This window comes from Herpailurus yagouaroundi, unplaced genomic scaffold (genome assembly GCF_014898765.1).
Source record: "Herpailurus yagouaroundi ecotype Mexico unplaced genomic scaffold, PumYag 196, whole genome shotgun sequence".
Lineage (NCBI taxonomy): Eukaryota > Metazoa > Chordata > Mammalia > Carnivora > Felidae > Herpailurus > Herpailurus yagouaroundi.
In genome coordinates this window covers 36,907,795-36,934,351 of record NW_024412427.1, presented here as the reverse complement: position 1 = coordinate 36,934,351, position 26,557 = coordinate 36,907,795, and the positions used below count along the sequence as shown (strand labels likewise).

The window sequence follows — 26,557 nt, the reverse complement described above, 5'->3', positions numbered from 1 at the left end:
AGAGAGCCAAAGCATAAGAGACTCTTAAAAACTGAGAACAAACTGAGGGTTGATGGGGGTGGGAGGGAGGGGAGGGTGGGTAATGGGTATTGAGGAGGGCACCTTTTGGGATGAGCACTGGGTGTTGTATGGAAACCAATTTGACAATAAACTTCATATATTGGAATAAAAATAAAACATGCGCAAGAACATTCTGTAGTGGATCCTACAGAGAAAACAAAGGGATTTTAATCTATTAATGTTTTATTTACAAATATGGCTTCAGTAGGTGAGACTTCTATACAAACCACATCCTCAGGACCCAGATAAAACTGTTTTGACTGAAGAAGCCACAGTCACCATGAAAGGAATCAGTCTCAGCAGTTACCTTGAACGACTGATGACAAGTGTGGGATCTTCAAATGCTAATAAGGGCCACAAGCAATGGAATGGGAATACATAAATTCAATGCTGTGATTGAAGAATTGGCAGGTTTGGCGAGAGGGAGAATAGGGACACCAATGGTGGCAGCATTTGTAGGGAAATGACAAGGAAAGTTGGTATGTGACACCTGCTCCCCCAGGTCTCTGCAAGCTGGAATATATTCGTTATTTAAAAAATAAAACTATATTTTAGGCAGAGTTTTTTTTAATAAGTTGAAGAAAAGCTATATGAATTTTGATCAAAACAAAGAGGTGCAGGGTTTCTAAACCAAAGGGATCATCTGAAAGTAGTATTGTTTGAAATGACCATCTAATTTTGAGGATTCCAGTATTCATGTAAAAATTTAACACATTTTGAAAAGGACTTAAAAATCATATTGGCATTATTAAATCTCCTTTAGAATTTGCAAGCTTTTCATGCACTGGAACTCTGGCTTTAGACCAACCCCAGAGCAAAGCAGAGCCACCTAAATACATATAATTACCCGACTGTGGTAAATACACGTCATGTGCTTGCATGAGGAAATGCTCTTGATTATTTTCATTTCATTCATTCACTCATCCATTCATAATGTTCATTTATTTTTGAGAGAGAGAGAGAGAGAGAGAGAGAGAGAGAGAACGTGAGCAGAGAATGGGGAGAGAGATTGGGAGACAGTATCCAAAGCAGGCTCTACACTGACAGCAGAGAGCTCAATGTGGGGCTCAAACTCACGAACATGAGACCATAAGGTCATGAGATCATGACCTGAGCCGAAGTCAGACACTTATTTTTTTTAAGTTTTATTTTTATTTAAGTAATCTCTTCACCCAACATGGGGCTCAAACTCACGACACGTGAAATCAAGAGTTGCATGCTCTTCCAAATGAGCTAGTCAGGTGCTCCTGAAGGAATGCTCTTTAAAAGGAGAAGTTGGGGCGCCTGGGTGGCTCAGTCGGTTAAGTGTCCGGCTTCAGCTCAGGTCATGATCTCACAGTCTGTGAGTTCGAGCCCTGCGTCGGGCTCTGTGCTGACAGCTCAGAGCCTGAGCCTGCTGTGGATTCTGTGTCTCCCTGTCTCTCTGCCCCTCCCCTGCTCATTCTCTGTCTCAAAAATAAATAAAAAACATTAAAAAAAAATTAAAAAAAATAAAAGGAGAAGTTGCATAGTTTTAAAAGACATATTAATTTGTATAAAATAACTTGCTCTGCTATAGACCACCATTGAAAACCACAGTGTTTTCTTTTGGTACTTAAATGACATTTTTGGAGTAAAAATTATCACTAGAGTAATACATGACTCCAACAACAACAAAAAAGGATTTTATTGTATTAAAGTGAATACTGTATTAATTTGCCAAAGTTTTGTAACTTAGGAAAGGTATTACTACCTTCCTTGGATTTGTACTTTATGTTTTATGACTTAGTATACTATACTGTAGGCAACATCAGAGATGTTCATTAATGAAAATAATCATTACTATTGGGGGAAAAACTAAGAAATTCAAATACTTTCATTACTTTTGCATTACATTTCATTTTCATTACTTTCATTAAAAAATTGTTAAAAAACACACTTTAATAACTACAGGAATGTTAGGATTATAGATACAGCTTATTACAAAGAGGAAGAAGAATCCTGTACAAAAGGATACTCCTCAGCCAGATATTCCTGTTTATCTTCAAGAATGTCTGTAACTTTTAAAACCAAACAGGGGAAGGTGGAGAAGGACATGTAGAACTTTCCGTGGCTTGGCTCTTCCTCACACCATGGGGAAAAGCCTGGCAGCACCTCAGCCCAACGTCAGGACAGCACATGCTCCAGAATGCCCTGTCTGACCAGCTGCTCACACTTCCACCTAGGTAAGAAGTGCTGAGAGGACTCCGGGTGGGGGCGCCGGGGCGGGGGGGGAGAGGAGAGAAAAGAAACGATTGGAAAAGAATTTAAAATTACATTTTGAATCATTAAAAAGCAGGAATTTGATTACATATTTTTCAAACAGCTAAGTAGTTAAAAGCTAAACAAGTATATTTGCTACTTTAATCAACTGAAAATTGATGCCGCCACTTAGAACCACACTGAATTCTGATTTTTATAAACAAATTCATAGTTTGCTTAAGTTCAATTTAACTGAAGAATTCTGCATTCCAGTATGAATTTTGCTTAGTGTCTGCATTTTGGGATTTAAGCACAGAAAATCCAGGGGTGAGATTCTGTGGCAGTGGATTACAAATGTGACAGCAGTTCGTTAATAAGACCAGGGAAAGGAGTATCTTCCCCATTAAGCTTTCTCTAGTATTGAGTCAGAACATTTATTCTTCTAGTAACAATAGTGGCAACTTTCCTCCTATATTGTACAAGGATTAAAAGTATCTGTAACCTACAACATGGGTGCTGTTCACACACTGCTTGTGACACTGGTATCCAGCTAATGCTTGCCCTCTGTGTCCTCCTAAGAAACCACTCTCCTTCTGAGGCAGAAAGGAGCCTTCCTGTCTGACTCCCTCAAAGCACAGAGACTTAAAACGAAATGTTTACTGAAGTCTGGGCTGAGGAGGTGCAAGAAGCAAGGCAGGAAAACTTTCCAAGCTCCAAAGCTTTGGCAGGTGACCAAAGAAACCTCAAAGAAAAGACAGACATACTTGGGTAAAAAGTACAAATGCTACGTCAGAAAAGTATGAGCAAATACTCTTAGAAAGTAACTGCAAGGGCACCTGGGTGTCTGACTCTGGATTTCAGCTCAGGTCATGATCTCACAGTTTATGGGATCAAGCCCCACTCTGAACTGACAGATGAGCCTGCTTGAGATCCTCTCTCTCTGCCCCTCCACTGCTCACAAGCATGTATGTGTGCCCTCTCTCTCAAAATAAAGAAATAAAAAAGTAACTGCAGCAGGAGAAACTGTCAAAATTATTCCAGGATGCGCAATGTAGCTCAGTGGCCCTGTGCACCTCACCAGTTCACAGGCCCATTCATTATGAGGCCTGTGACTAAACAAATCCCTCCTGACCAGCCAGGAAGACTCATGGGCTAAAGACACACTGCTGTCTAAACTGTTAAATGAGGTTTTAAAATGCCTTGAGAACATAAAATGTAAAAAAGGGGGGGGGGGGAAATTGAGTTGTTTGTTTAAGTTATTCTAATGCCTACTTAAAAGGGGGAGGAGGTTCTGATTTCTGAACAAACAGAAAATGCTTGCCATATACACAAGTATAAAAAAATGTATGCTGGGGTGCCTGAATGGCTCAGTCAGTTGAGTGTCTGACTTGATTCCGACTCAGGTCATGATCCCAGGGTGGTGAGATCTAGCCCAGAGTTGGGCTCTGTGCTGAGTGTGGAGCCTGTTTAATATTCTCTCTCATTCTCCCTCTCCTCCTTTCCCCTGAGTGCACTCTCTGTCCAAAAAAAAAAAAAAAAAAAAAAAAGGTATGGCAAAAAAATGTTTCCCCTATTAATAAATGATCTACACCAGGTTCTACAGAAAACTGTAGAAAACTGGTTTTAGATGTGGTCAGACATTTTAAAAATCCCTTTAATATCAATTATACTAGATAAATACATAGTAGGTAAAAAAACATATACAACTGTTTTCCATTTTTATACCTGAGGGTAGGGCATACTGAGAGACAAGTCAAAAGCATCTCAAGGGAAAGGCTTCTGCATGGTCCACACAGAGAGTGACAATTGTTTAGTGGGGAGCAGGAAGAGGGATTCAGCTGGTTTCCAACTGCCCCAGGCCCACCTGGGCACTCCAGTGAAAAATCACCGTCTCAGCACACTAGGTGGGGAGATCAGCCACAGAGCTTGAGAAAGAAATTCAAACACAGGACGGTGCTGGAGATGCAGTTTTCTCCTGTCTTGCTTTATGAGGATAGCTTTGCTCTTGTGAATCAGAGCTTCCTGCTGGGTCCTACAGAAGGACAGATTTTTATGAGAGCATTTCTTTAGCATCTGCTTTCTATTCATTATTATCCTACTTCGAAGAGGATACTTGCTTGGGAAGGAAATTTTTGCCTTACCAACCAAAGATTTTAGGGTCCCCTGAAAATGTGTCTTTAAAATGTTAAAACTTTGGGGCACCTGGGTGGCTCAGTCGGTTGAAAGTCCAACTTCGGCTCAGGTCATGATCTCACAAATCATGAGTTCGAGCCGCACATCGGGCTCTGTGCTGACAGCTCAGAGCCTGGAGCCTGCTTTGGATTCTGTGTCTCACTCTCTCTGCCCCTCCCCTGCTCATGCTCTGTCTCTCTCTCTCTCTCTCTCTCTCTCTCTCTCTCTCTCTCTCTCAAAAATAATTAAACATTAAAAAATTTTTTTTTATTTTTTAGGAAATAAAAGATCCAAGAGTACTAGTAAATAATTCACCCTAAGGGAACCACATAACCTCAGCATTACTTTGCTCCAGGGCATAAACAAGACATCAATGACTTAAGGGTTTTAGATACTAATTGGCTGAAAACAAAATGGGAAGGAAAAAAAGAGTGGTTTTTATTAGGTCATTTTTTGTCCTACACTAATGTGACTACAAACAATTAAGACAGGATAAAAATAAATCTAGCTAATGTGAATGCATATGAAGTGAAAATTCATCTAATGTGAACTTGATGATTTCTAAGAAAACAATATATTGAGATTCACAATTTCAGTCTTTCTCTATTAAACTATTAGGTTTATATGTTAAATACTTAGAAATTTTTGATCCGTATACTCTTTGCTTGTTAAAGAACTAGGATTTAAAGGGTGATGTACAAGATGAAAGTGAGTGCTTACCACCTTTTTAATAAATTCAAAGAAAGTAGCTAAATCCAACAATTTAACAGGTCCTTAACTAGAACAAGCCCGCTTACCCAGAATAAGGCCCATTGTGATAATTTCCCAGGAACATGCTTAGTGTTATACACGCGATAATCTAATAAATTAACTTTTTCTTAGTAATATGCAACATTTGCTTCAAGTCTTTATATTCAGAAAACGGCCAAAACAGGGTATCTTATACTAAGCATAATGCTTATGATACAAATGATCATCACAAGGTAACATTTATTTTGCTACTGATTCTAACATTTCCATCACTGAACACTCTTATAAGATTTAAAGTATCTCAAGATGAGAAGTACCTGGCTATTTTTTTTTAATAGGACTGAAGTACCATCATCAACTTCAAATTCTCCATAGTCTTTTAGACACCGCACCTGAAAAGAAAAACTGATGTTTTATCGAAATTATTTTTAATATGTAGTAACCATAAAGTCACTTTCTGTTTGTTTCTTCTCTGTGTACATGGGCCTAGCATTCCTTACTGTGGTCCTCTAGAGATGCCAAATGTCCTGTTTGGATGGGGAGGAAGAAGAATGGCAGATCTCCAAATGTATGTGTATGTCTGTGCTGCCACCAAGAAAACCCAGGGAGCTGCAGAGGGAAGACAACATCATGTATTGTGTTCCCTCTGCAAATCCTGAAAAATCAAAGTACGTATCTACAAAGAAAAGAAAATGTTTTAGATGGACTCCAACTTGCCTCTTATAGGTTCTTCCAAAAATATAACAACATCTGAGAATAGGACATAGGTAAGTCTCCAAAATGTTTTAAAGAGATTCTTCCAAACTCCTTCAATATGCAGATTCTTTCCCAGGAATAGGTAGAAGTACACCATGAAAGAACAGATGCAGAATCACATCCTAAGTATCAGGAGAGACTCTTGGTCAGAAGGTGGGAGGGTAAAGCAGCCTTTTGAAAACCATGTGTGCAACTGCCAAGATCACCAACTGACTCCAATTCTCAGTGTTGCAACAGGACACCAGGACCAGTTTTCCTCTCCCATGAGCACTCAGGACTGGAGTTTGTGCTCCTGAGTTCTCACATTGCTATGAATGAAGCCAACCCCAGCAGCAAGTTCCAGTCTTCTACTTTTCCAGGATAATTTCATGCCCTGATTCCTCTGGAATCTTACCATGACTCCCAAAGGTATTTTACTTAGTTCAAGAAATACTATTTAAGAAAAATCCCTACCACCACTACCACCTTTTTGCTTCTTTAGACTTTTATTATGGAAAATCTCGAACATATTCAAAAGTAAAAATACTAATACAATGAAACTCCATCAACTGGCATCAACAATTATCAAGATGTGGCCAAACTTATTCCCTCACCTACTTCTGAATTATTGTTTTTTTTTTCAACGTTTATTTATTTTTGGGACAGAGAGAGAGACAGAGCATGAACGGGGGAGGGGCAGAGAGAGAGGGAGACACAGAATCGGAAACAGGCTCCAGGCTCTGAGCCATCAGCCCAGAGCCTGACGCGGGGCTCGAACTCACGGACCGCGAGATCGTGACCTGGCTGAAGTCGGACGCTTAACCAACTGCGCCACCTAGGCGCCCCACTTCTGGATTATTTTGAAGCAAATCCTGGATACCATTTCATCTATAAATATTTTAGTATCTATTTCTACAAAATAAGATTCTTTTTATTTGTGTGTTTATAATTTGTTAGAGGTTTATTAATTTTATCTTGTTCACAAAGAATTAGCTTTTGGTTTCACTGAAAAATTTTTCACTTTTTATTTTAATTCCAGTTAGTTAACATACAGTGTTGTATTAGTTTCAGGTATAAGATTCTTTTTAAAAAGCATAATCTCAATACTGTTATCACATCTTATTAATAATTTTTTTAAAAAATGTTTATTTATTTTGAGAGAATGAAAAGCTCAGACACACATGTGCATGCATGCAAGTGGGGGAGGGGCAGAGAGAGAGGGAGAGAGAGAATACTAAGCAGGATCCACCCCACAAAGAGTGAGATCATGACCTCAGCCAAGATCATAGAGTCAGATGGTTAACCAACTGATCCACCTAGGTGCTCATTAATAATTTTCATATCATGAACTATCCAGTTAGTACCCAAATTTCCCCATTTGTCTCATGAATTTTTTTAAAGCTGCCATGTTCAAATCAGAATCCAACAAAAGCTACACATTACATGTTTCTAACAGGTCTCCATATCTTTTAATCTATAGTTATTCCCCTTTTCCTTCCTCCCCTTGGCAATTTATTTGTTAAAGTAACTGGGTAGTTTGTTTAGTAGTTTCCCAAAAGGTAGATTTTGTTGTGGATCTTTGTGGGGTCACTTAACATGTTCCTCTATCCCTGAATTTCCTCTAAACTGGAAGTTAGGTCTAAAGGCTGTATCAGATCAGGTTTGATTTTCTGGCAAATGTTATTAAGCTCTTCTTCTAAGACCTCATGAAGCACAAAACATCTGGTTGTTCCTTTCTGGATGTTAGGATTGATCAGCAGGTGTAGGTATTACCTGTATTCATCCATATTCATCATTATCATCTCTACCAACTTTCACCTACCAGTTTTAGAAGCTATTTGCCTCCACACATTAAGGCTACAAAATGGCATTAATGTAGTTCTTTTATTTCTGCTGCATTTATTAGCCAGAATTCTTCCATGAAGAAGAAATTCCTCAGGGCACCTGGCTGACTCAGTCAGTAGAGCATGCAACTCTTGATTTGGGGGTTTTAAGTTTGAGCTCCATGTTAGGTGCAGAGATTATTTTTTTTAATTTTTTCAATTTATAAATGTTTATTTTTGAGAGAGAGACAGCATGAGCAGGGGAGGGGCAGAGAGAGAGGGAAACACAGAATCCGAAGCAGGTTCCAGGCTCTGAGCTGTAAGCACAGAGACCAACGCGGGGCTCGAACTCACAAACCATGAGATCATGATCTGAGCTGAAGTTGGACACTTAACCAACTGAGCCACCCAGGCACTCCGGGTGTAGAGATTACTTAAAAAATAAACAGAAAGAAAGAAAGGAAAGGAAGGAAGGAAAGGAAGGAAAGGAAAGAAAGAAAAACAAGCAAGCAAGGAAGGAAGGAAGAAAAAGAAAAGAAAAGGAAAAGAAAAAAAAAAAAAAAGAAAGAAAAGGAAGAAAAGAATTTCCCTTGTAAACAATTTGGCTATTTGGCTACCTTCAGACAGAACCAGGGTACAGTAAAGGCTGATAGAGATGGTTGATCCCATTCTTTTATTTAGCACTTTTCTTTTTTTCTTTTTTAATATTTACTTATTTTTGAAAGAAAGAAACAGAGAACGAGGGGCAGAGAGAGAGGGAGACACAGAATCTGAAGCAGGCTCCAGGCTCCAAGTTGTCAGCATAGGGCCCGATGTGGGGCTCAAACCCACAAACAGAGAGATCATGACTTTAGCCAAAGTCAGATGCTTAACCAACTGAGCCACCCAGATGCCTCTATTTACCACTTTTCAAAATGACTTGCACCCCTCATATTCTCTAAGGGGAACCAAAAAGATTTTATTTTTTTTAACTGTTGTTATTGTTATTTGATACCATTATGCATTCATGCTTCTCACATAACTGATGTGATGCAATTCACTGAAGTTAATCATTTTGAGGCTCAGATTATTCCTTCTTTGTCCAATGAGAGATCCTTCAAATCAGCTCCCATGGTTTTAGCACTCCCCTTGCAGTCCTTGATACACTCTGCTTTCTACAAAGACAAGGAATTCCATATGCAGCTTGTGCTTTTACTTAAGACCCTGGAATCAGCCTTTCCCACATTCCTCCCCCTTGCCCCCACCACCATTAAATCTGGTTTCCTTTAGTGGAAAATGGCATTTGGACTCCAGAATTTGGATGTTCATGGCACTGGGTTGGTTGTTGTCCTTAGGTCTTTCCAGTGAACTAAGAAACTTTTTTTTAAAAAGAGAGATGATTCCCTATGAGTCCATGCTGATATTTTGAACTGCAGTTTGGGAATACAAAATTTTCACTTAATTTTTTTCATTTTAGGGGCGCCTGGGTGGTGCAGTCGGTTAAGCGTCCGACTTCAGCCAGGTCACGATCTCGCGGTCCGTGAGTTCCAGCCCCGCGTCAGGCTCTGGGCTGATGGCTCAGAGCCTGGAGCCTGTTTCCGATTCTGTGTCTCCCTCTCTCTCTGCCCCTCCCCCGTTCATGCTCTGTCTCTCTCTGTCCCAAAAATAAATAAACGTTGAAAAAAAAAAAAAATTAAAAAAAAAATTTTTTTTCATTTTAATATTTGAATCTATTTTTTCTTATTTTGAAAATCTTCTCTTTGACCTCAGCTGCAGCAATTTCTTGCTTGACACGTCACCGAAGTCAAGGGTAATAAAGCAAAAATGACCTACTGGGATCACATCAAGATAAAAAGCTTCTGAACTGCAAAGGAAACAATCAACAAAACTAAAAGACAATCAACAGAATGGGAGAAGGTATTTGCAAATGACATATTGGATAAAGGGTTATTATCCAAAATCTATAAACAACTTAACCAAACTCAACACGTGAAAAACAAATGATCCAGTGAAGAAATGGGCAGAAGACATGAATAGACACTTTTCCAAAGAAGATATCCAGATGGCTAACAGACACATGAAAAGATGCTCAACATCACCCATTATCAGGGAAATACAAATCAAAACCACAGAGATACCACCTCACACCGGTCAGAGTGGCTAAAATTAACAACTCAGGAAACAACAGATGCTGGTGAGGATGTGGAGAAACAGGAAGCCTCTTGCATTGTTGGTGGGAATGCAAACTGGTGCAGCCACTCTGGAAAACAGTCTGGAGGTTCCTCAAAAAATTTAAAATAGAACTACACCATGACCCAGCAATAGCACTACTAGGAATTTATCCAAAGGATACAGGAGTGCTGATCCATAGGGGCACATGTACCCCAATGTTTACAGCAGTGCTGTCAACAATAGTCAAATTATGGAAAGAGCCCAAATATCCATCAATTGATGAATGGATAAAGAAGATGTGGTTTATATATATAATGGACTACTACTTGACAATGAGAAAGAATGAAATCCTGCCATCTGCAACAATGTGAATGGAACTAGAGGGTACTATGCTAAGTGAAATAAGTCAGTCAGAGAAAGACGGATACCGTATGTTTTCACTCACATGTGGAACTTGAGAAACTTACCAGAAGACTATGGGAGCAGGGAAGGGGGAAAAATAGTTTCAGAGAGGGAGGCAAACCATAAGAGATTCTTAAATACAGAGAACAAACTGAGAGTTGAGGGAGGGGGTGGGGGAGAGGGGAAAATGGGTGATGGGCATTGAGAAGGCCATGAGTTGGGACGAGCACTGGGTGTTGTATGTAAGTGATGAATAATGGGAATCTACCCCCAAAACCAAGAGCATACTACGTACACTGTATGTTAGTTAACTTGACAATAAATTACATTAAACATAACATAACATAAAATAAAATAAAATAAAATAAAATAAAATAAAATAAGAAAAGAAAAAAGGAAAAAGAAAATCTTGGCTACTGGTGACATTACTTTTTTGCTTGATTTGTCAATATATAAAATGTTTCAAAAGAACAGTAATGACATTACTAATAATATGATTACTATACTAAAAACAGTTTAAAATTTCTTTGCAATTCTTTTCATTTTTTTAAAAAAATTAAAAAAATTTTTATTTTAGAGAGAGAGAGAGAGAACGAGCAGGGGAGGGGCAGAGAGAGGAGACACAGGATTCAAAGCAGATTCCAGGCTCTGAGCTGTCAGCACAGAGCCTGATGTGGGGCTCGAACCCACGAACCACGAGATCATGACCTGAGCTGAAGTTGGACACTTAACTGACTGAGCCACCCAGGCACCCCCATTTTTTAAATAATGTTAAAAAAAATTTTTTTTTTAAATGTTCTTTTCATCTTGTTTTAAGTTATTTATTTTTGAGAGAGAAAATGCGCATGCACTCACATGTGCCATGCAGCAAAGGGGCAGAGAGAGAGGGAGACAGAGAATCAGAAGCAGGCTCTGTGCTATCAGTACAGAACCCAATGCAGAGCTCAAACTTGTGTAATGTGAGATCATGACCTGAGCCAAAGTCCAAAGCTTAACTGACTGAGCCACCCAGGCACCCCTGTAATTCTTTTCATCCTCAGAACACATCCATTGGGGGGGTGGGTGCCTGGGTGACTGAGTCAATTGGTTAGGTATTTGACTCTTGATTCTGGCTCAGGTCATGATCTCATGGTTCATGAGATAGAGACCTGCATCGGGTTCTGTGCTGGCAACATGGAGCCTGCTTAAGACTCTCTCTCAAAATAAATAAATAAGCTTAAAAAAAAAAAAAAAAACTAAAATAATTCCTCTTTGACTAATCTACCAACTTGAAACACAGGTTCATTTGTTTTGTTCTGCTTTCAAAATCTGTAGGTTGGTTTTCTACTTTAATTTTTTAATATGTAAAATATATACATGTTTCCAAAGTTAACACTGTGAAAACAGGTATGTTCAGAAAATTTTCAAAAAAAGAAAAGAAAAGACAATTTCCACTATTCTATCCTATTCCCGCCATCCCCCTACAGGTAACATTTTTGGTTTGGATGTATGTTTCCTTTCTGTTTCAAGTTAAGTTAATAAATATTCATACATACTCCTCATTTTAGATAAAAGTCAGCACAATTTATTCATTAAAGAAAAACCCATTTTAAAAGGTATTCTTACTTCTATATATAGGCTTTTCGGAGGTTTCATATCTTGTGTGATGTCCAAACCTCCATCTCCTCCCAGTGACCTCATATAAGTAGCAAGGGACTTTTTATAATGATTAAACCACTCCATCTGCAAACACAGAGATGATCATTTGACAAAATTAGAAGAAAGAAACTTGCAAAAACTGTATACTCATCCTTTTATAAATAGCACATTTCCCCACATGGATCATTACTGACCATTCATTCATTTAAACTACAAGTATTGCTTGCTGTGAACCAGGCCCTGTTCTGGGTATTTAGGATGGATCATTTACCAAGTGAACAAAAATCTCCATTCTCACAGAATTTATATGCCAGCATACTTAAACACAGACCAGAAGCAGAACCATGAAAAATATACCATTTCAGAATTATGATCTCTCCAAATTATATTGATGGTTTTTCTGAAAACCATAAAACCCTGCTGAGAAAAACACCCAAGTATTTATCACTGATGAGTGGATAAGGTATGTATATCTGTACAATGGATTATTATTTAGCCACACATCAGAATAGAGTTCTGATAATGTCAGTAACATAGATAATCTTAAAAACATGCTAACTGAAAGGCACAAAAGGCCACGTATTACATAATTCCACCTATATGAAAAACCCATAGTAGGCAAATCTATAAAGAGAGAAAGTAGATTAGTAATCTCCAGGGGCTGGGAAGAGAGGAGAAAACATGAAATAACTGATAATGGATACACAGTTTCTTTTGGGGGTGATGAAAATGTCTTGGAGTAAGATGTTGGTAGTAGATGCACAACTCTGAATATACCAAAAAACACTGAATTGTATACTTTAAAAGAGTAAATTTTATGCATGTAAATTTTGCCTTAGTAAATCTGTTAATTTTTTTCATTGTTGAAACATATTATAGACCTAAATATATGGAGAGATTACCACATTCACAATTCAGTATTATAATATCAACTCATCTATGTATTCAATTCAATCTCAATCAAAATCTCATTTAAAAAAAAAATAGAACCTGACGAATTGAGTCTAAAAGTTACATGGAAATTCAAAGGGCCCAAAACAGTTGAGACAATTGAAGAAGAAGAACAAGATGGGTATGCTTGCTGAAGACTTATAAAGGTACAATACAGAACTGGCATAAGGACAAATAAATTAAAAGAACACAAGGGAAAGTCTCCTATCCTAAATCCCCAGATATACTGATACTCAATTTATGAAAAAAAGTGGTACAGGGCGCCTAGGTGGCGCAGTCGGGTAAGCATCCGACTTCAGCCAGGTCATGATCTCGCGGTCCGTGAGTTCAAGCCCCGCATCAGGCTCTGGGCTGATGGCTCAGAGCCTGGAGCCTGTTTCCGATTCTGTGTCTCCCTCTCTCTCTGCTCCTCCCCCGTTCATGCTCTGTCTCTCTGTCCCAAAAATAAATAAACGTTGAAAAAAAAAAAAATTAAAAAAAAAAAAAAGTGGTACCATGCACAGAGCAATGGGGAAAGGAGGTCCTCCTTTCCAATTAAATGGTGCTGGATCATCTCAATATCCATATCCAAAATGCAAGCTGACTTTTAACATTATATACAAAAACCAATGCCACTACTGCAGATGTCCTTGTCAAAGGTAAAACAACATAGCTCTTAAGAAACTACACAGAAAAACACCTTCATAACCCTCATTAGAAAGTGTGTGTGTATGTATGTGTGTACACATGCGTGCAACCTCAGGTTCAATAATGCACCTGAATGACTCACAAAGCTCTAGAAAGCACTACACTTACAATCACAATTTTACCATAGCGAGAAGGATAATTATCAGAACCAGCCAAAGGAAGACACACAGAGTGAGGTCTGGGAGGGTACTAGAGGGGCCAAGGGCAGGTCACCCCAAAATGGGCCACTTTGGCATGAAGACTATTTTGAGTTAAAAAGTAGATTCAGGGGTGCCTGGGTGGCTCAGTAGGTTAAGCGTCCAGACTTCAGCTCAGGTCATGATCTCACAGTTCGTGAGTTTGAGCCCGGTGTCGAGCTCTGTACTGACAGCTCAGAGCCTGGAGCCTGTTTCAGATTTGGTTTCCCTTTCTCTTTGCCCCTCCCCTGTTCATGCTACGTCTCTCTCTCAAAAATAAACATTAAAATTTTTTTTGAAAAAAATAAATAAATAAACCAGTATATTCAGGAAAAGCTCTTTACCTCCCCTACAACTACCTTAAAAAAATTTCGATAGAGGACCTGCTCTAGGAAGAGAGCTACCACCATAGACAACTATATTATGCTATGAACAAGGTATGGTAGACAAGGAAGAACCTAGCAAGGACAGTTTGATGCAAGTCCTCTCTTTGTTTCATTGTTTCTGTGGGCCCAACAAAGATCTGTTTACCAAATATCTGCTCTTTTTCATTCTTCCTAAGGATTACTTACATTCCTTCCCTTTGAAGTCCTAAACCCCTAACTCTTAGGGTGTCTGGTTGGCTCAGCCAGTAGAGCATGTGTCTGTTGATCTGAGTCTTGAGTTCAAGACCCACGCTGGGTATAGACCTTACTTTAAGAAAAAACAAAAACAAAACATGTATACCTCATTTTGCCTCACTATCTTTGGAATTTCCATGTCTGTGTGGATTCCCAGTATGTATGAAGTTAAATTTGATTTTTCTCCTGTGTTAAATTCGACTCTTAGTCTGGCTAGGACCTTGAAAAGAACAGGACATTCTTATTCCCTGACAGTAAGCAAACATGAAGCTCTAGGGTCCTCTCCCTATAGAATCATGACACATCATACTCTTGGCACAACGATGTGTAACAGTACACACAAAGCACTATCGACCAGGGAGGCTCACACAAGCTTTGGTGTCCAGAATTTTTACTGGGGTTTCATCACACACGCACCATTGCTTGAATCACTATCCATGTGACTGAGCGCCATCTCTAACTCCCCTCTCCTCTCTGGAAGTTAGACTGACATTAAGAGATTCAAAGTCTCAAACCAAAGAAGATAGCAGGAACCCCTGAATTTATAGCCATTTAGTCACAAGGGAGGGTGGCCCTGGGAACACCCAAAACCTGTGGCAGGTGTCTGCAGAGGGCAGTCTTAGCCTGTCAAGTTCAGTCTAACTCTACATAGTGTCAGAAGCTACTGCAAACCTGCTACAGGTTAAGTACTACCATCCTCATTTTGTAAATGAGGGAATTCAGGCATAGAGAGAACTCAAGTAACTTGCCCAAGATTCGATAGTGACAAGGACAATATCTGAACCTAGGTTTACTTGATTCTAGTCCTGTGTCCTTAAATACTGGGCTAGCTCTGTGCCTTAGTGACTGGACAAATGAAGAGTATTCATGTTGACTAGGAAAGGGCATGCGCACATGCACACATACACACTCATCTAAATAATAATGCCAGTTTTTAATCCTACTGATGCATCACTAATAAGTAACATAATGGGACCCTTGACTTTGTCAATAACAGAGGTTTCCACATAGCATTTAGAATTACTCCTAAATTCTTATCACAGTATATACCAAATAAATACAAGCCAAAAATTGCTGAAAAACAGATGTTAAACACAAAGAGAAATACTGTAAATACTTTCACAGGACAATGCCAGAACCAGCGTTTTCCAGATCAGAAACGTGAACAACAGTGCTAACTTACTTCTTCAGCAGACATGTGAAACCGTAAAGCATTTGGCAAGACGCTGCCATACTCCCACCTGAGTGCTCTGATCCGAAGCAGTCGATCATACCTAGGACAAGAAGAAGGTATGAGACCACATAACTATAAGACACCTTTGGGACAACAGGGATACACAAATATGGACAGGACAGGTGTGGTGAAGGCTTCTTCATTTCTCAATGTTTGAGAACGGTACAGTGGTCATGAGAAAAAAGATCCAAAAAGGACCTTATTTCTTAGAGATGCATACTAAAATATTCAGTAGTAAAAGGCCATGATGTTCTAGATTAATTTAGCACAGACAAATAAAACAAGATGAAGCAAATATGGCAAAATGTTAAAAATTGTTAAACTTAGATGATGGCTCCCTGGAGGGGGGGAGGTTCATAATATTTTTCATAATATTCTAGTTTTATGACAACTGCATTTTTCATGATTAAAAAAATAATAATGGAAAAAAGATAAGTATTTAGAATGCTTGCCCAGGAAAAACAAATGTAAGAATTTCTGTTATCCATTCAAAATGGTTAATTAGGAAACCACGTGCAAAATCCTCCATTGTTTCCTGCCACTCCAAGCAAAAAGTGAGAAGCTTACAGGTATGCTACAGTACAGCGTCGATTTCTTAACAAGGAACAGTGTCGAAATTTGATGGTTGGTATCAAATCACTTTGTCCACCTGATTTCACTTCATTCCTGGGAAGAACATTTAAAGAAAAGAACATTAAAAAAGAAAAAGAAGAAGAAAAGAATGAATATGTATATTTTAGCTAAGTAAAATTTTCAAAGCCAACTGACAAAGGACTTCCATGTTTGTTTTTGCCCATTTATATAATCAGCAGTTAATGTAACCAAATAGTACCTGCCTCCACATCAGAGCTTTTATTATGTTAAAAGATAAAAAAGCCAAAAGCTAACTAATTTACTTAAGATCACGCTATCAGCATTTCATTTAACCATTTGGTATTTTGCATTTTTGCATACTGATTAATCTCAATTGTTTTCAAAAGACATAGTGTTAACTCACCTTTTGGAATTCCTTTATCATGCTAGTATAAGAGACAAACCTAACATCATGGTTTAAGATTATGGTCTTTTATCATGTTTTTATTTTAAAAGGAACTACTCTTCCAAATCCTTGGAATAAAGTGAGCTAAAAAGGAGTCAAAATGGTCCTTCTTCACTCATCCCACAAATATTTATTGATCTTCAACTACATGCATGTCCTATACTGCAGTGTTCTTCACACAGAGAGGGAAAAACTTTGGTTTTACCCTATAAAATGTACATCTCCTTAGATATTAGCCAAGTATCACATTTAAAAACCAGATTAACTAATGGGCACAGAGTTTCAGTATTACAGGATGAAGGGTTATGATGATGGATGGTGCAGATAGCTGTGTAACATTATGCACATATTTAATACTACTGAACTATGCACTAAAATGATTAAGATGACAAATTTATGTTATTTGTATTTTACCGTAAAAAAATAGGAAAAAAAACCAAAAATAAAAACAAAACAAGAGGGAAGTATATAATAAACTAAGAGGGAAGTATGTAGCAATCCAGACCTTCCTAAAGAAGGAAAAAAATGTCTCATACACAACCTAACCTCACACCTAAAGGAGATGGAAAAAGAACAACAAATAAAACCCAAAACTAGCAGAAGAGAAATAATAAAGATTAGAGCAGAAATCAATGATATCAAAATAAAAAAGCCAGTAGAACAGATCAAAGAAACCAGCAGCTGGTTCTTTGAAAGAATTAACAAAATTGATAAACCCATAGCTAGATTTATTAAAAAGAAAAAGGATTCAAGTAAATCGTGAATGAAAGAGGAGAGATGACAACCAACACTGCAGAAATACAATCATTAATAAGAGAATATTATGAACAATATATGCCAACGGATTGGGCAATCTGTAAAAAACGGGTAAATTCCTAGAAACATATAAACTACCAAAACTGAAAACAGGAAGAAATAGAAAATTTGAACAGACCCATACCCAGTAAAGAAACTGAATCCAACAAACAAGAGTCCAGGGCCAGATGGCTTTCCAGGGGAATTCTACCAAACATTTAACAGAGTTAACACCTATTCTCTTGAAACTGTTCCAAAAAATAGAAATGGAAGGAAAACTTCCAAATTCATTCTATGAAGCCAGCATTACACTGATTCCAAAACCAGACAAAGACTCCATTAAAAAGGAGAACTACTGACCAATTTCCCTGATGAACATGGATGCAAAAATTCTCAACAAGATACTAGCAAACTGAATCCAACAATACATTAAAATAATTATTCACCACGATCAAGTGGGGTTTATTCCTGGGGTGCAGGACTGGTTCAAGATCCCCAAAATAATCAACATGGTACAGTACATTAATAAAAGAAAGGATAAGAACCACATGATTCTCTCAATAGGTACAGAAAAAGCATTTCACAAAATATAGCATCGTTCCTTGATAGAAAACCCTCACAAAACCCTCTGTAGGGACAAAGGGATCATGCCTCAAGTTCATAACGGCCATATACAAAAGACCCACAGCTAACATCATCCTCAACGGGGAAAAACAGAGCTTTCCTCCTAAGGTCAGGAACATGACAGGGATGTACACTCTCACCACTGTTGTTCAACAAAGTGTTGGAAGGCCTAGTCTCAGCAATCAGACAACACAAAGAAGAAGTCAAACTTTCAGTCTTCACAGATGACATGATACTGTACATGGAAAACCTGAAAGACTCCACCAAAAAACTGCTAGAACTGATACACGAATTCAGCAAAGTCTTAGGATGCAATTTGCATATTCAATGCAATCCCTATCAAAACAACACCAGCATTCTTCACAGAGCTAGTACAAACAATCCTAAAATTTGTATGGAACCAGAAAAGACCTCAAATAGCCAAAGTAATGTTGAAAAAGAAAACCAAAGCTGGACGTTTCACAATTCCGGACTTCAAGCTGTATTACAAAGCTGTAATCATCAAGACAGCATGGCACTGGCACAAAAACAGACACTCGGATCAATGGAATAGAATAGAGAACCCAAAGATGGACCCACAAATGTATGGCTAACTAATCTTCAACAAAGCAGGAAAGACTATCCAGTGGAAAAAAGACAGTCTCTTCAGCAAATGGTGTTGGGAAAACTGGACAGTGATATGCACACAAATGAAGTGGACCACTTTCTTACATCATACACAAAAATAAACTCAAAATGATGAAAGATCTAAATGTAAGATAGGAAACCATCAAAATCCTAGAGGAAAAAACAGGCAACAATCTCTTTGACCTTGGGAGCAGGAACTTCTTACTAGACAAGTCTCTGGAGACAAGGAAAACAAAAGCAAAAATGACCTATCGGGACCTCATCAAGATGAAAATCTTCTGCACAGCAAAGTAAATAATTAACAAAACTAAAAGGTAACTGACAGAATGGGAGAAGATATTTGCAAATGACATATCAGACAAACGGTTAGTACCCAAAATGTATAAAGAACATATCAAACTAGGGGCGCCTGGGTGGCTCAGTCAGTGAAGCATCTGACTCTTAGTTTCAGCTCAGGTCATGATCTTATGTTTTGTGAGTCGAGCCCTGCATCGGGCTCCAAGCTGACAGTGAGGAGCCTGCTTGGGATTCTCTCTCTCCCTCTCTCTCTGCCCCTCCCTTGCTCACTCTCTCTCAAAATGAATAAACATAAAAAAAAAGTTTTGTTTTTTTTAAAAAAATTTTTTTTTTCAACGTTTATTTATTTTTGGGACAGAGACAGAGCATGAATGGGGGAGGGGCAGAGAGAGAGAGGGAGACACAGAATCAGAAACAGGCTCCAGGCTCTGAGCCATCAGCCATCAGCCCAGAGCCTGACGCGGGGCTCGAACTCCCGGACCGCGAGATCGTGACCTGGTTGAAGTCAGACACTTAACCGACTGCGCCACCCAAAAAAAGTTTTTTTAATTAAAGAAAAAAATAAAGAACATATCAAATTCAACACCCAAATAACAAATAACCCAGTGAAGAAATGGGCAGAAGACACAAATAGACACTTTTCCAAAGAAGACATCCAGATGGCAAACAGACACCTGAAAAGATGCTCAACATCATTCATCATCAGGGAAATGAAAATCAAAACCACAATGAGGTGCCACCTCACACCTGTCAGAATGGCTAAAATGAACAATCAGGAAACAACAGATGCTGGTGAGGATACAGAGAAATAGGAACACTTTTGCACTGCTGGTGGGAATGCAAACAGGTACAGCCATTCTGGACAATAGCAGGGAGGTTCCTTAAAAAAATTAAAAATAGAACTACCCTACAACCCCACAATTGCACAATTGTATTTAAAAGGGAACATCAACAAGGTTTATAGCAGCACTATCTACAATAGCCAAATTATGGAAAGAACCCAAATGTCTACTGACTGATGAATGTATAAAGAAGACATGGTGTATATATACACAATGGAATATTTCTCAGCAATCAAAAGGAATGAAGTCTTGCCACTTGCAACATTGTGGATGGAACTGGAGTGTATTATGCTAAGTGAAAAAAGTCAGTCAGAGAAAGATAAAAATCATATGATTTCACTCAAATGTGGAATTTAAGAAACAAAACAGATGAAAATACAGGAAGGGAAGGAAAACGAAGATAAAAAGAGAGAGGGAGGCAAACCATAAGAGACTCTTAAATACAGAGAACAAACTGAGGGTTGCTGAAGGGGTGCTGGGTGGGGGGATGGGCTAAATGGGTGAAAGGCATTAAGGAGGGCACTTGTTGGGATGACCACTGGGTTTTATATGTAAGTGATGAACCACTAAATTCTACTCCTGAAACCATTAAAAAATAATAAAAAACAAAAACCTAATTAAAAAATAAAATAAAATATCAATCTCATCAAAACTTACACATCAGACTGGTTTTGTTCATACAAAGCTTTCATCTCTTCCAGAACTTGCCTGAGTCCATCCTCCTAGAACGTATAAAATGGCATTAATACACATCCATTAATTCCTCTACTAAGTCTATAGCAATATTTCATCTATCCTATGTTTATCTTTGATTTATACTAAATCTTATCAAAAAGCAGTAATCCTTCATACCTCTAGGATTGGCTCTAACAAGTGTCAGTGAGGATGAGGAGAAATTGGAACCCTCAAGCACTGCAGATAGGAATGTAAAGTGGTAGAGCCCTATGGAAAACAATTATGATTGTTCCTCAAAAAGTTATTTATTTATTTTTTTGTGAGAGACAGGGTGCAAGAGCAAGGGACAGAAAGAGGGAGAGAGACAGAGAATCCTCCAAGGGTCAAAGACAGAGAGAGACGTGGGGCTCACCCAGTGAGGGGCTCATGTTCACCCAAAGCAGGGCTTGAGCTCACCTGATGCTGGGCTTGAACTCATGAACTGTGAGATCATGACCTGAGCAGAAGTCAGATGCTTAACTGAGTCACCCAGGCACCCTCCTCAAAACATTTAACATATAATTACCATATTATCCAACAAGTATTCAAGAGAACTGAAAATGTATGTTCATTCAAAACCTTGTACATAAATATTCAGAACAGCACTTCTTTTTTTTTTTTTTTTTTTTTTGGAGAGAGCATGCACATGCACAAGCAGGGAAGGGGGAGAGGGAGAGGGAGAGAGAGAATCTTAAGCAGTCTCCACGCTCAGCACGGATATTCCTTTTATCAGCAAATAATATTTTCAGGAATACCTGAAAACTCCTGTATAATCAATAGATCTGCAGGTATACAGAAGACAAGTGTGAAATAATTTTGTGAAAATAAACACATGCTTTCAGATTTAGATTTTTTAATCTTATAGTGAAAACTGCACTATTTTGTGTTCCCACCTCAGGCTGGAAGTCCAAGATAATTTGCCTAAAAACTCACTTAAATTATTACCCGTTCTGCATATAGAAAGTGGACAATCATTTCAATTTGCTGAACATAGTACCTAACACTGAGAGAGAATGAACAAGGAAGAGTCCTTGCTCTAAACTGAGTGACTATCATCTTCCTGGAAGGAATGATTCTTGAAGGGTTGAGTGGGGTCATGGGTCTATGGCCTGCAAATCACTCAGGTGGATTGGACTGTCCCTGCTTGGCTGTATCAAAGACTGACCAGCTTCCAGGCTGCTGAGTCACCTGGCTAGCAGGTGAGTTTGTCAGTGGAAGGTGCACATGGAACAAAAACTGCAAAAGGTGCTCTGCCAAACTAAGACCTAGAAAAAGGAGGGATCTGGGATGCCTGGGTGGCTCAGTCGGTTAAGCATCCAACTTCAGCTCAGGTCATGATCTCACAGTTCCTGAGTTTGAGCCCCAAATCAGGTTCTCTGCTGTCAGCACAGAGCCTGCTTTGGAGCCTCTGTCTCCCTCTCTCACTGCCCCTCCCCTGCTCATATTATCTTTTTCTTTCTTTCTTTCTTTCTTTCTTTCTTTCTTTCTTTCTTTCTTTCTTTCTTTCTGTCTTTCTTTCTCTTTCTTTCTTTCTTTTCTTTTCTTTCTTTCTCTCTCTCTCTCTCTCTCAAAAATAAATAAAAAAAATAAGAAAAAGGAAGGATCTTACAACTTCTAAGTTCCACCCCTGGGCCCTCCAAAAGTGGTCAAGCAACACTTAACTTAAAATTTGAGTGAAACAGAGAGCTGGACTAAGGGTTTGGTTGGCTAGCTCCTGTTGGACAAGTCTCTGCCTCTTTGGGTTTGTTTCCTCTTACGGTAGATGACCTTCAACATGCCTGGTTGTCCAACTGCAGTCATATTTAAGAGTCTGAACCCCTCGGCATTCCAGCATCTCTGCTGAACCTCCCACCATTGTCTCCTAACTTTTTAAATGAGTTTAAACAGTCCTGAAAGAACAACAAACTGAAATCTAGGAAATCTGTGTTCAAGGTGAGGCTCTGCATTCAATATGCTCCAAGTTCAGACAAATCCCTTAACTTGATCTATAATTTCTCTTGGCTCAGTCTCATCTGCAAAATGACCCAACTGTCCAACCACGTGCTCTTTAATGTTCAAAACAAAACTCGCCTTTCCCCAAACACTCTTCCTCCTGAAATCTGATACAGTCCCTGAGAGAGAATTTCCCTGAGACTCCCTCTCATTCATTACCCACCCCCATCCTAACAGTTACAAGTCCTGTTTGCCTTGTCTCTGAAACTCAGACACTGATTTCCAGGCCCAGTAACCAAACACAGTCTGGATCATACACAGCTCTCACCTGGTCTATTATAACCACCCATAACCATCTCATTGACTCTGTTCTTTCTTGTCTCCAACTCATTTCCCCCATAGTGCTGCCATCATTATCCTCAAAACATAAAGAACTGCCCTATCACTCTCCTGTCTAAAATCCTTTACCAGTTTCCAAATGCCTTGTGCATGACCACTGAACTCTCTTAGGCCTAGAACCCGCCTTCCTAGCCTCTGCACACACCCTGTCAGTCACCCCTACCTATGTGACCATGTGTCTCTGCACTGCTGTATCCTTTGGCTGCCATGCCTATCTTCCTTCTCAGAGTGGTCCTCTCATCCTTCCATGTGTGGCTCAAATGCCTGCTCCTCTACCCCAGACCACACCAACATTGATTGCTCCTTAAGCTCCTCTCTAGTGTCATCACACTGCATTGTTACTCCTTTCTGCGCCCCTCTCCCAGCAGAACATGCCCTGGCTCCAAATAGCGGCTGCTCTATGAGAAGGGAAGCAGTCAAGTATAAAATTTAGAGTGCAGGTCTTGAGCCAGACTGTCAGGGTTTAAATCCTAGCTTTACTTCTTATTAGCTATGGGCAAAAAAATGCCCCTAAGCGTCTGTGTATATGGCTGGAAAAAATGGTTTAAATCTCAGAGTTCTTATGAGAACAAGATTAACGTAGGCCACGTGCTTATCACCCTGTTGTCGGTAGTAACAAAAATAAGAATAATTGTTATAGTAGCAGCGGTAGAAAGAAAATAAATAGCAAACACTGACTTCACTGCTGTGTGTCAGGCATTGTTCAGAGAACTTGACATATACCAACTTGCAGAGCCCTCACTACGGGAAGAGTTGACTACTATTATTACCAACTTTCCCGTTTTTGTAGAGGAAACTGGCAGCACAGATGGCATGAGTAACTGCCCCACAGTCACATGATGGAGTCAGAATCCCAGTCTGGCTCTACAGGACTAGCTTCTGCCAGAGTGCTCAACAAATGCTAGATTGTTATCAGGAAACCAAGAAATGCTTGATCAAACACAGGAACAAGAAATAAAGCCATACATGAAAAAACACTGAAGGACATACACTCATGAGGAAATTCACCAAATCGCTGGGGGACATAAACATGAATGCACTCTTTTTCCTGCTATATTTTGTCTTTCCGTGTTCCAAAATTTTTGTTCCCGCCTCGAGCTGAGAAAGCACACCCTCAGGGGATATGCAGGTTAGAATCTCTGGGAGCCAGATCCTCTCACAGTCCTCCCACGAGCCCCAGGCCCGCCCCAAGGCCGCCCCCAGCGCTTCCGAGACCCCGCCCCTTCAGCACGACCCGCCCGGTGAAACTCCGTCCTCCCTTACATTGAAGGCTGGCAGCTGCCCTTCTGGCGCGCGGTGCAGCTCGCGGACCAGCTCCATGGCCTTTTCGCAGAACATGTCGGACGCGCCCCGGCTCTGCAGCTTCCTAAACCGACCGCTCTCACGCCAAACAGTCGCTGGGTTCACGGCCCCCTCTCTAAGGTACTATGGTTCGCAGTCCCACAGCCGCAGATACTCGCCTCCGCCTCCGCTTTGGCGCCAAACACACCCAGCCAATAATAACACGCTCCTGGGCCTCGCGGCTTATGGCGGCTGTGAAGGGACATTTGCCTCTACTACGCAGCCGCACAACAGATGGGGAAGCGGTGCCTCCTTCTCTAGGGAAACCCCCGCAGCTGGGGGAGCGTAGTAGCCCTGGGTTGCAGCCTGTAGGCTGAGCAGAGACTTTCGAGTTCCCAAGCGCCACTCGCGAGATGTGCACATCTTTGTTCTTCCTTTTTCCATTTGATTCATTTTTGTTTAGGTTCAAAAGTGGTTGCACTTTGAGGTTGAGAAAAAACTCAGAAACTTGTGCATTAATGTTCTGACGCAGCATTTTAGTTTTGCAGTGTGCTTTTTTTGTTCGATAGAAGAGGAAAAGCAAGTTTTATTGGGTATCTCCTGTGTGGTATGGGCTGTGACATATTTCATTTAATTCTCACGATTAACCTGAGGTGGCTTTTAAGACTCTTGGTACTGATTAGAAAACAAGTTAGATAACCTTTTTTTTTTTTTTTTTTTTTTTTAAAGTAAGCTCCACACCCAGGGTGGGGCTTGAGTTTATGACCCCGAGATCAAGAGTCACATGCTCTACCCACTGAGCCTGCCAGGAGACCCAAGATAGATAACTTGCTCAAGGTCACACAACGTCTAATGTGACAGAGTTTGTATTTAAGCTTTTGACTCTACAGTACCACTTTTGATTTTAAAGCAGTCCTCTAAAAACATTTGTAAAATAGCTGTATTCATGAGATCTACAAAAAGGGAAAATACTAGATTAACATGAATTCAGACAGCCATAATCTTACCTACATGATTATGGACATTTTCGTAACTATAGAATCAAAAATGGAAATTACTGCTATAGAAACAATTTGTTTTGTTTGGCTACTTTTTAAAAAGGCAATATTGCTTGGATTCATGCTAGTTAACCCTAGAAACTTTGTTCCTCTTTTGCAAATATAGATACAGTAGATATGTGATCTGAACAATGAGCATGGGAATGGCCTACAAAGTCTTTGAATCTTTGAATGACATTTCCTTTTCAGCTCTACTGTAAGGAATAATTTAGCTAATTTTTTTTTAAATTAAATACACAGAACTATAGTGGATTGTGCTACAGGATTCTATTCCAAAAGTCGCCAGCATCCACAACCTTACTTTGTCACAAACCTTTTTTTAAATATGTTTTATTTTTATTTATTTTTATTTTTGAAACAGAGAGAGAGCATGAACAGGGGAGGGGCAGAGAGAGAGGGGGACACAGAATCTGAAGCAGCACAGAGCCCAATGTGGGGCTCGAACCCAGACTGTGAGATCATGACCTGAGCTGAAGTCGCTTGCTCAACTGACTGAGCCACCCAGGCACCCCTAAACCTTTTTTTTTTTTTAAACAAATGGTGTTTATTAAATAGCATTTTTTTTTTCAGTTGATTTATTTTGGGAGAGAGAGAGAGTGAGCATGAGCAGGGGAGGGGCAGAGAGAGAGGAAAAGAGAGAGAATCCTAAACTGGCACCACACATTGGTGTGGAACCTGATGTGGGGCTCAAACTCACAAACTCTGAGATCATGACCTGAGCTGAAACCAAGAGTAGGATGCCCAACCAACTGAGCCACCACCCAGGTGCCCCTGACATAAACCCTTTTATTTCAGATCCTTACTTCCTTACCTGTACAGTAGGGACAATAGTATACACTTCTGAGGGGTTGCAGTAATTCATTACTCCTTCAGCAAATGTTTATGAAGTACCTACTACATACTGGGTATTGTTCTAGACATTGGACATAAAACAGTGAATACAGTCCTTGCGCTCACAGTCTATGTTCCAGTATGGGAAAATAGCAATTCACAGATAGTTATACGGATAATAAATATATTTGTGAGAAGTGCAAAGAAGAATAAGCCAGGGAAGGTAAACAGAGTGATGATGAGGGCCTGAAGGTTCTGAGATAGTGTTCAAAGGCGGCACAGACCTGCAGCAGAGAGGGAATAAGCTGTGTGGAGATGGGGCCATAGGATGGGCAGAGAATTATGGGCAGCAGAAATGCAAGTGCAAAGGCCACAACGAGGAGGGTGGGTGGCTCACACACATGCCACCCACACCCCTCCTTGGGGCCTGTGCATCAGCAAGGAGTCAGTGACACTGGAGTAAAGTAAGGGAGGGAGACACTGGTGATTGAGATCAGAG

At 39.6% G+C, this 26,557-nt stretch overlaps 1 protein-coding gene and 1 pseudogene across 4 annotated transcripts in view; one reads left to right on the top strand and one right to left on the bottom strand.

Annotated features, from left to right (window-relative positions):
* The window catches only part of LOC121011969 (PRELI domain containing protein 3B-like), an 8,276-nt pseudogene extending 7,749 nt beyond the window's left edge, over positions 1-527 (top strand).
* A 1,175-nt stretch (positions 528-1,702) lies between these two features.
* The window catches only part of GINS1 (GINS complex subunit 1), a 28,316-nt gene continuing 3,461 nt past the window's right edge, over positions 1,703-26,557 (bottom strand). Inside the window, exons 1-7 of one of the 4 annotated variants that reach the window (XM_040447919.1) lie at positions 24,152-24,258; positions 20,501-20,565; positions 16,187-16,285; positions 15,569-15,659; positions 11,919-12,035; positions 5,520-5,594; positions 1,703-2,274 (exon numbers count right to left, since the gene is read on the bottom strand). In XM_040447919.1, the coding sequence (XP_040303853.1) occupies positions 2,206-2,274; positions 5,520-5,594; positions 11,919-12,035; positions 15,569-15,659; positions 16,187-16,285; positions 20,501-20,565; positions 24,152-24,226 (591 nt within the window). In that variant the 5' untranslated portion in view covers positions 24,227-24,258 and the 3' untranslated portion in view covers positions 1,703-2,205. Of the gene's footprint in view, positions 2,275-3,820; positions 4,313-5,519; positions 5,595-8,753; positions 8,915-11,918; positions 12,036-15,568; positions 15,660-16,186; positions 16,286-20,500; positions 20,566-24,151; positions 24,259-26,557 lie in introns of those variants that run through there. The other 3 variants (XM_040447918.1, XM_040447921.1, XM_040447920.1) reach the window with 3 other exon arrangements.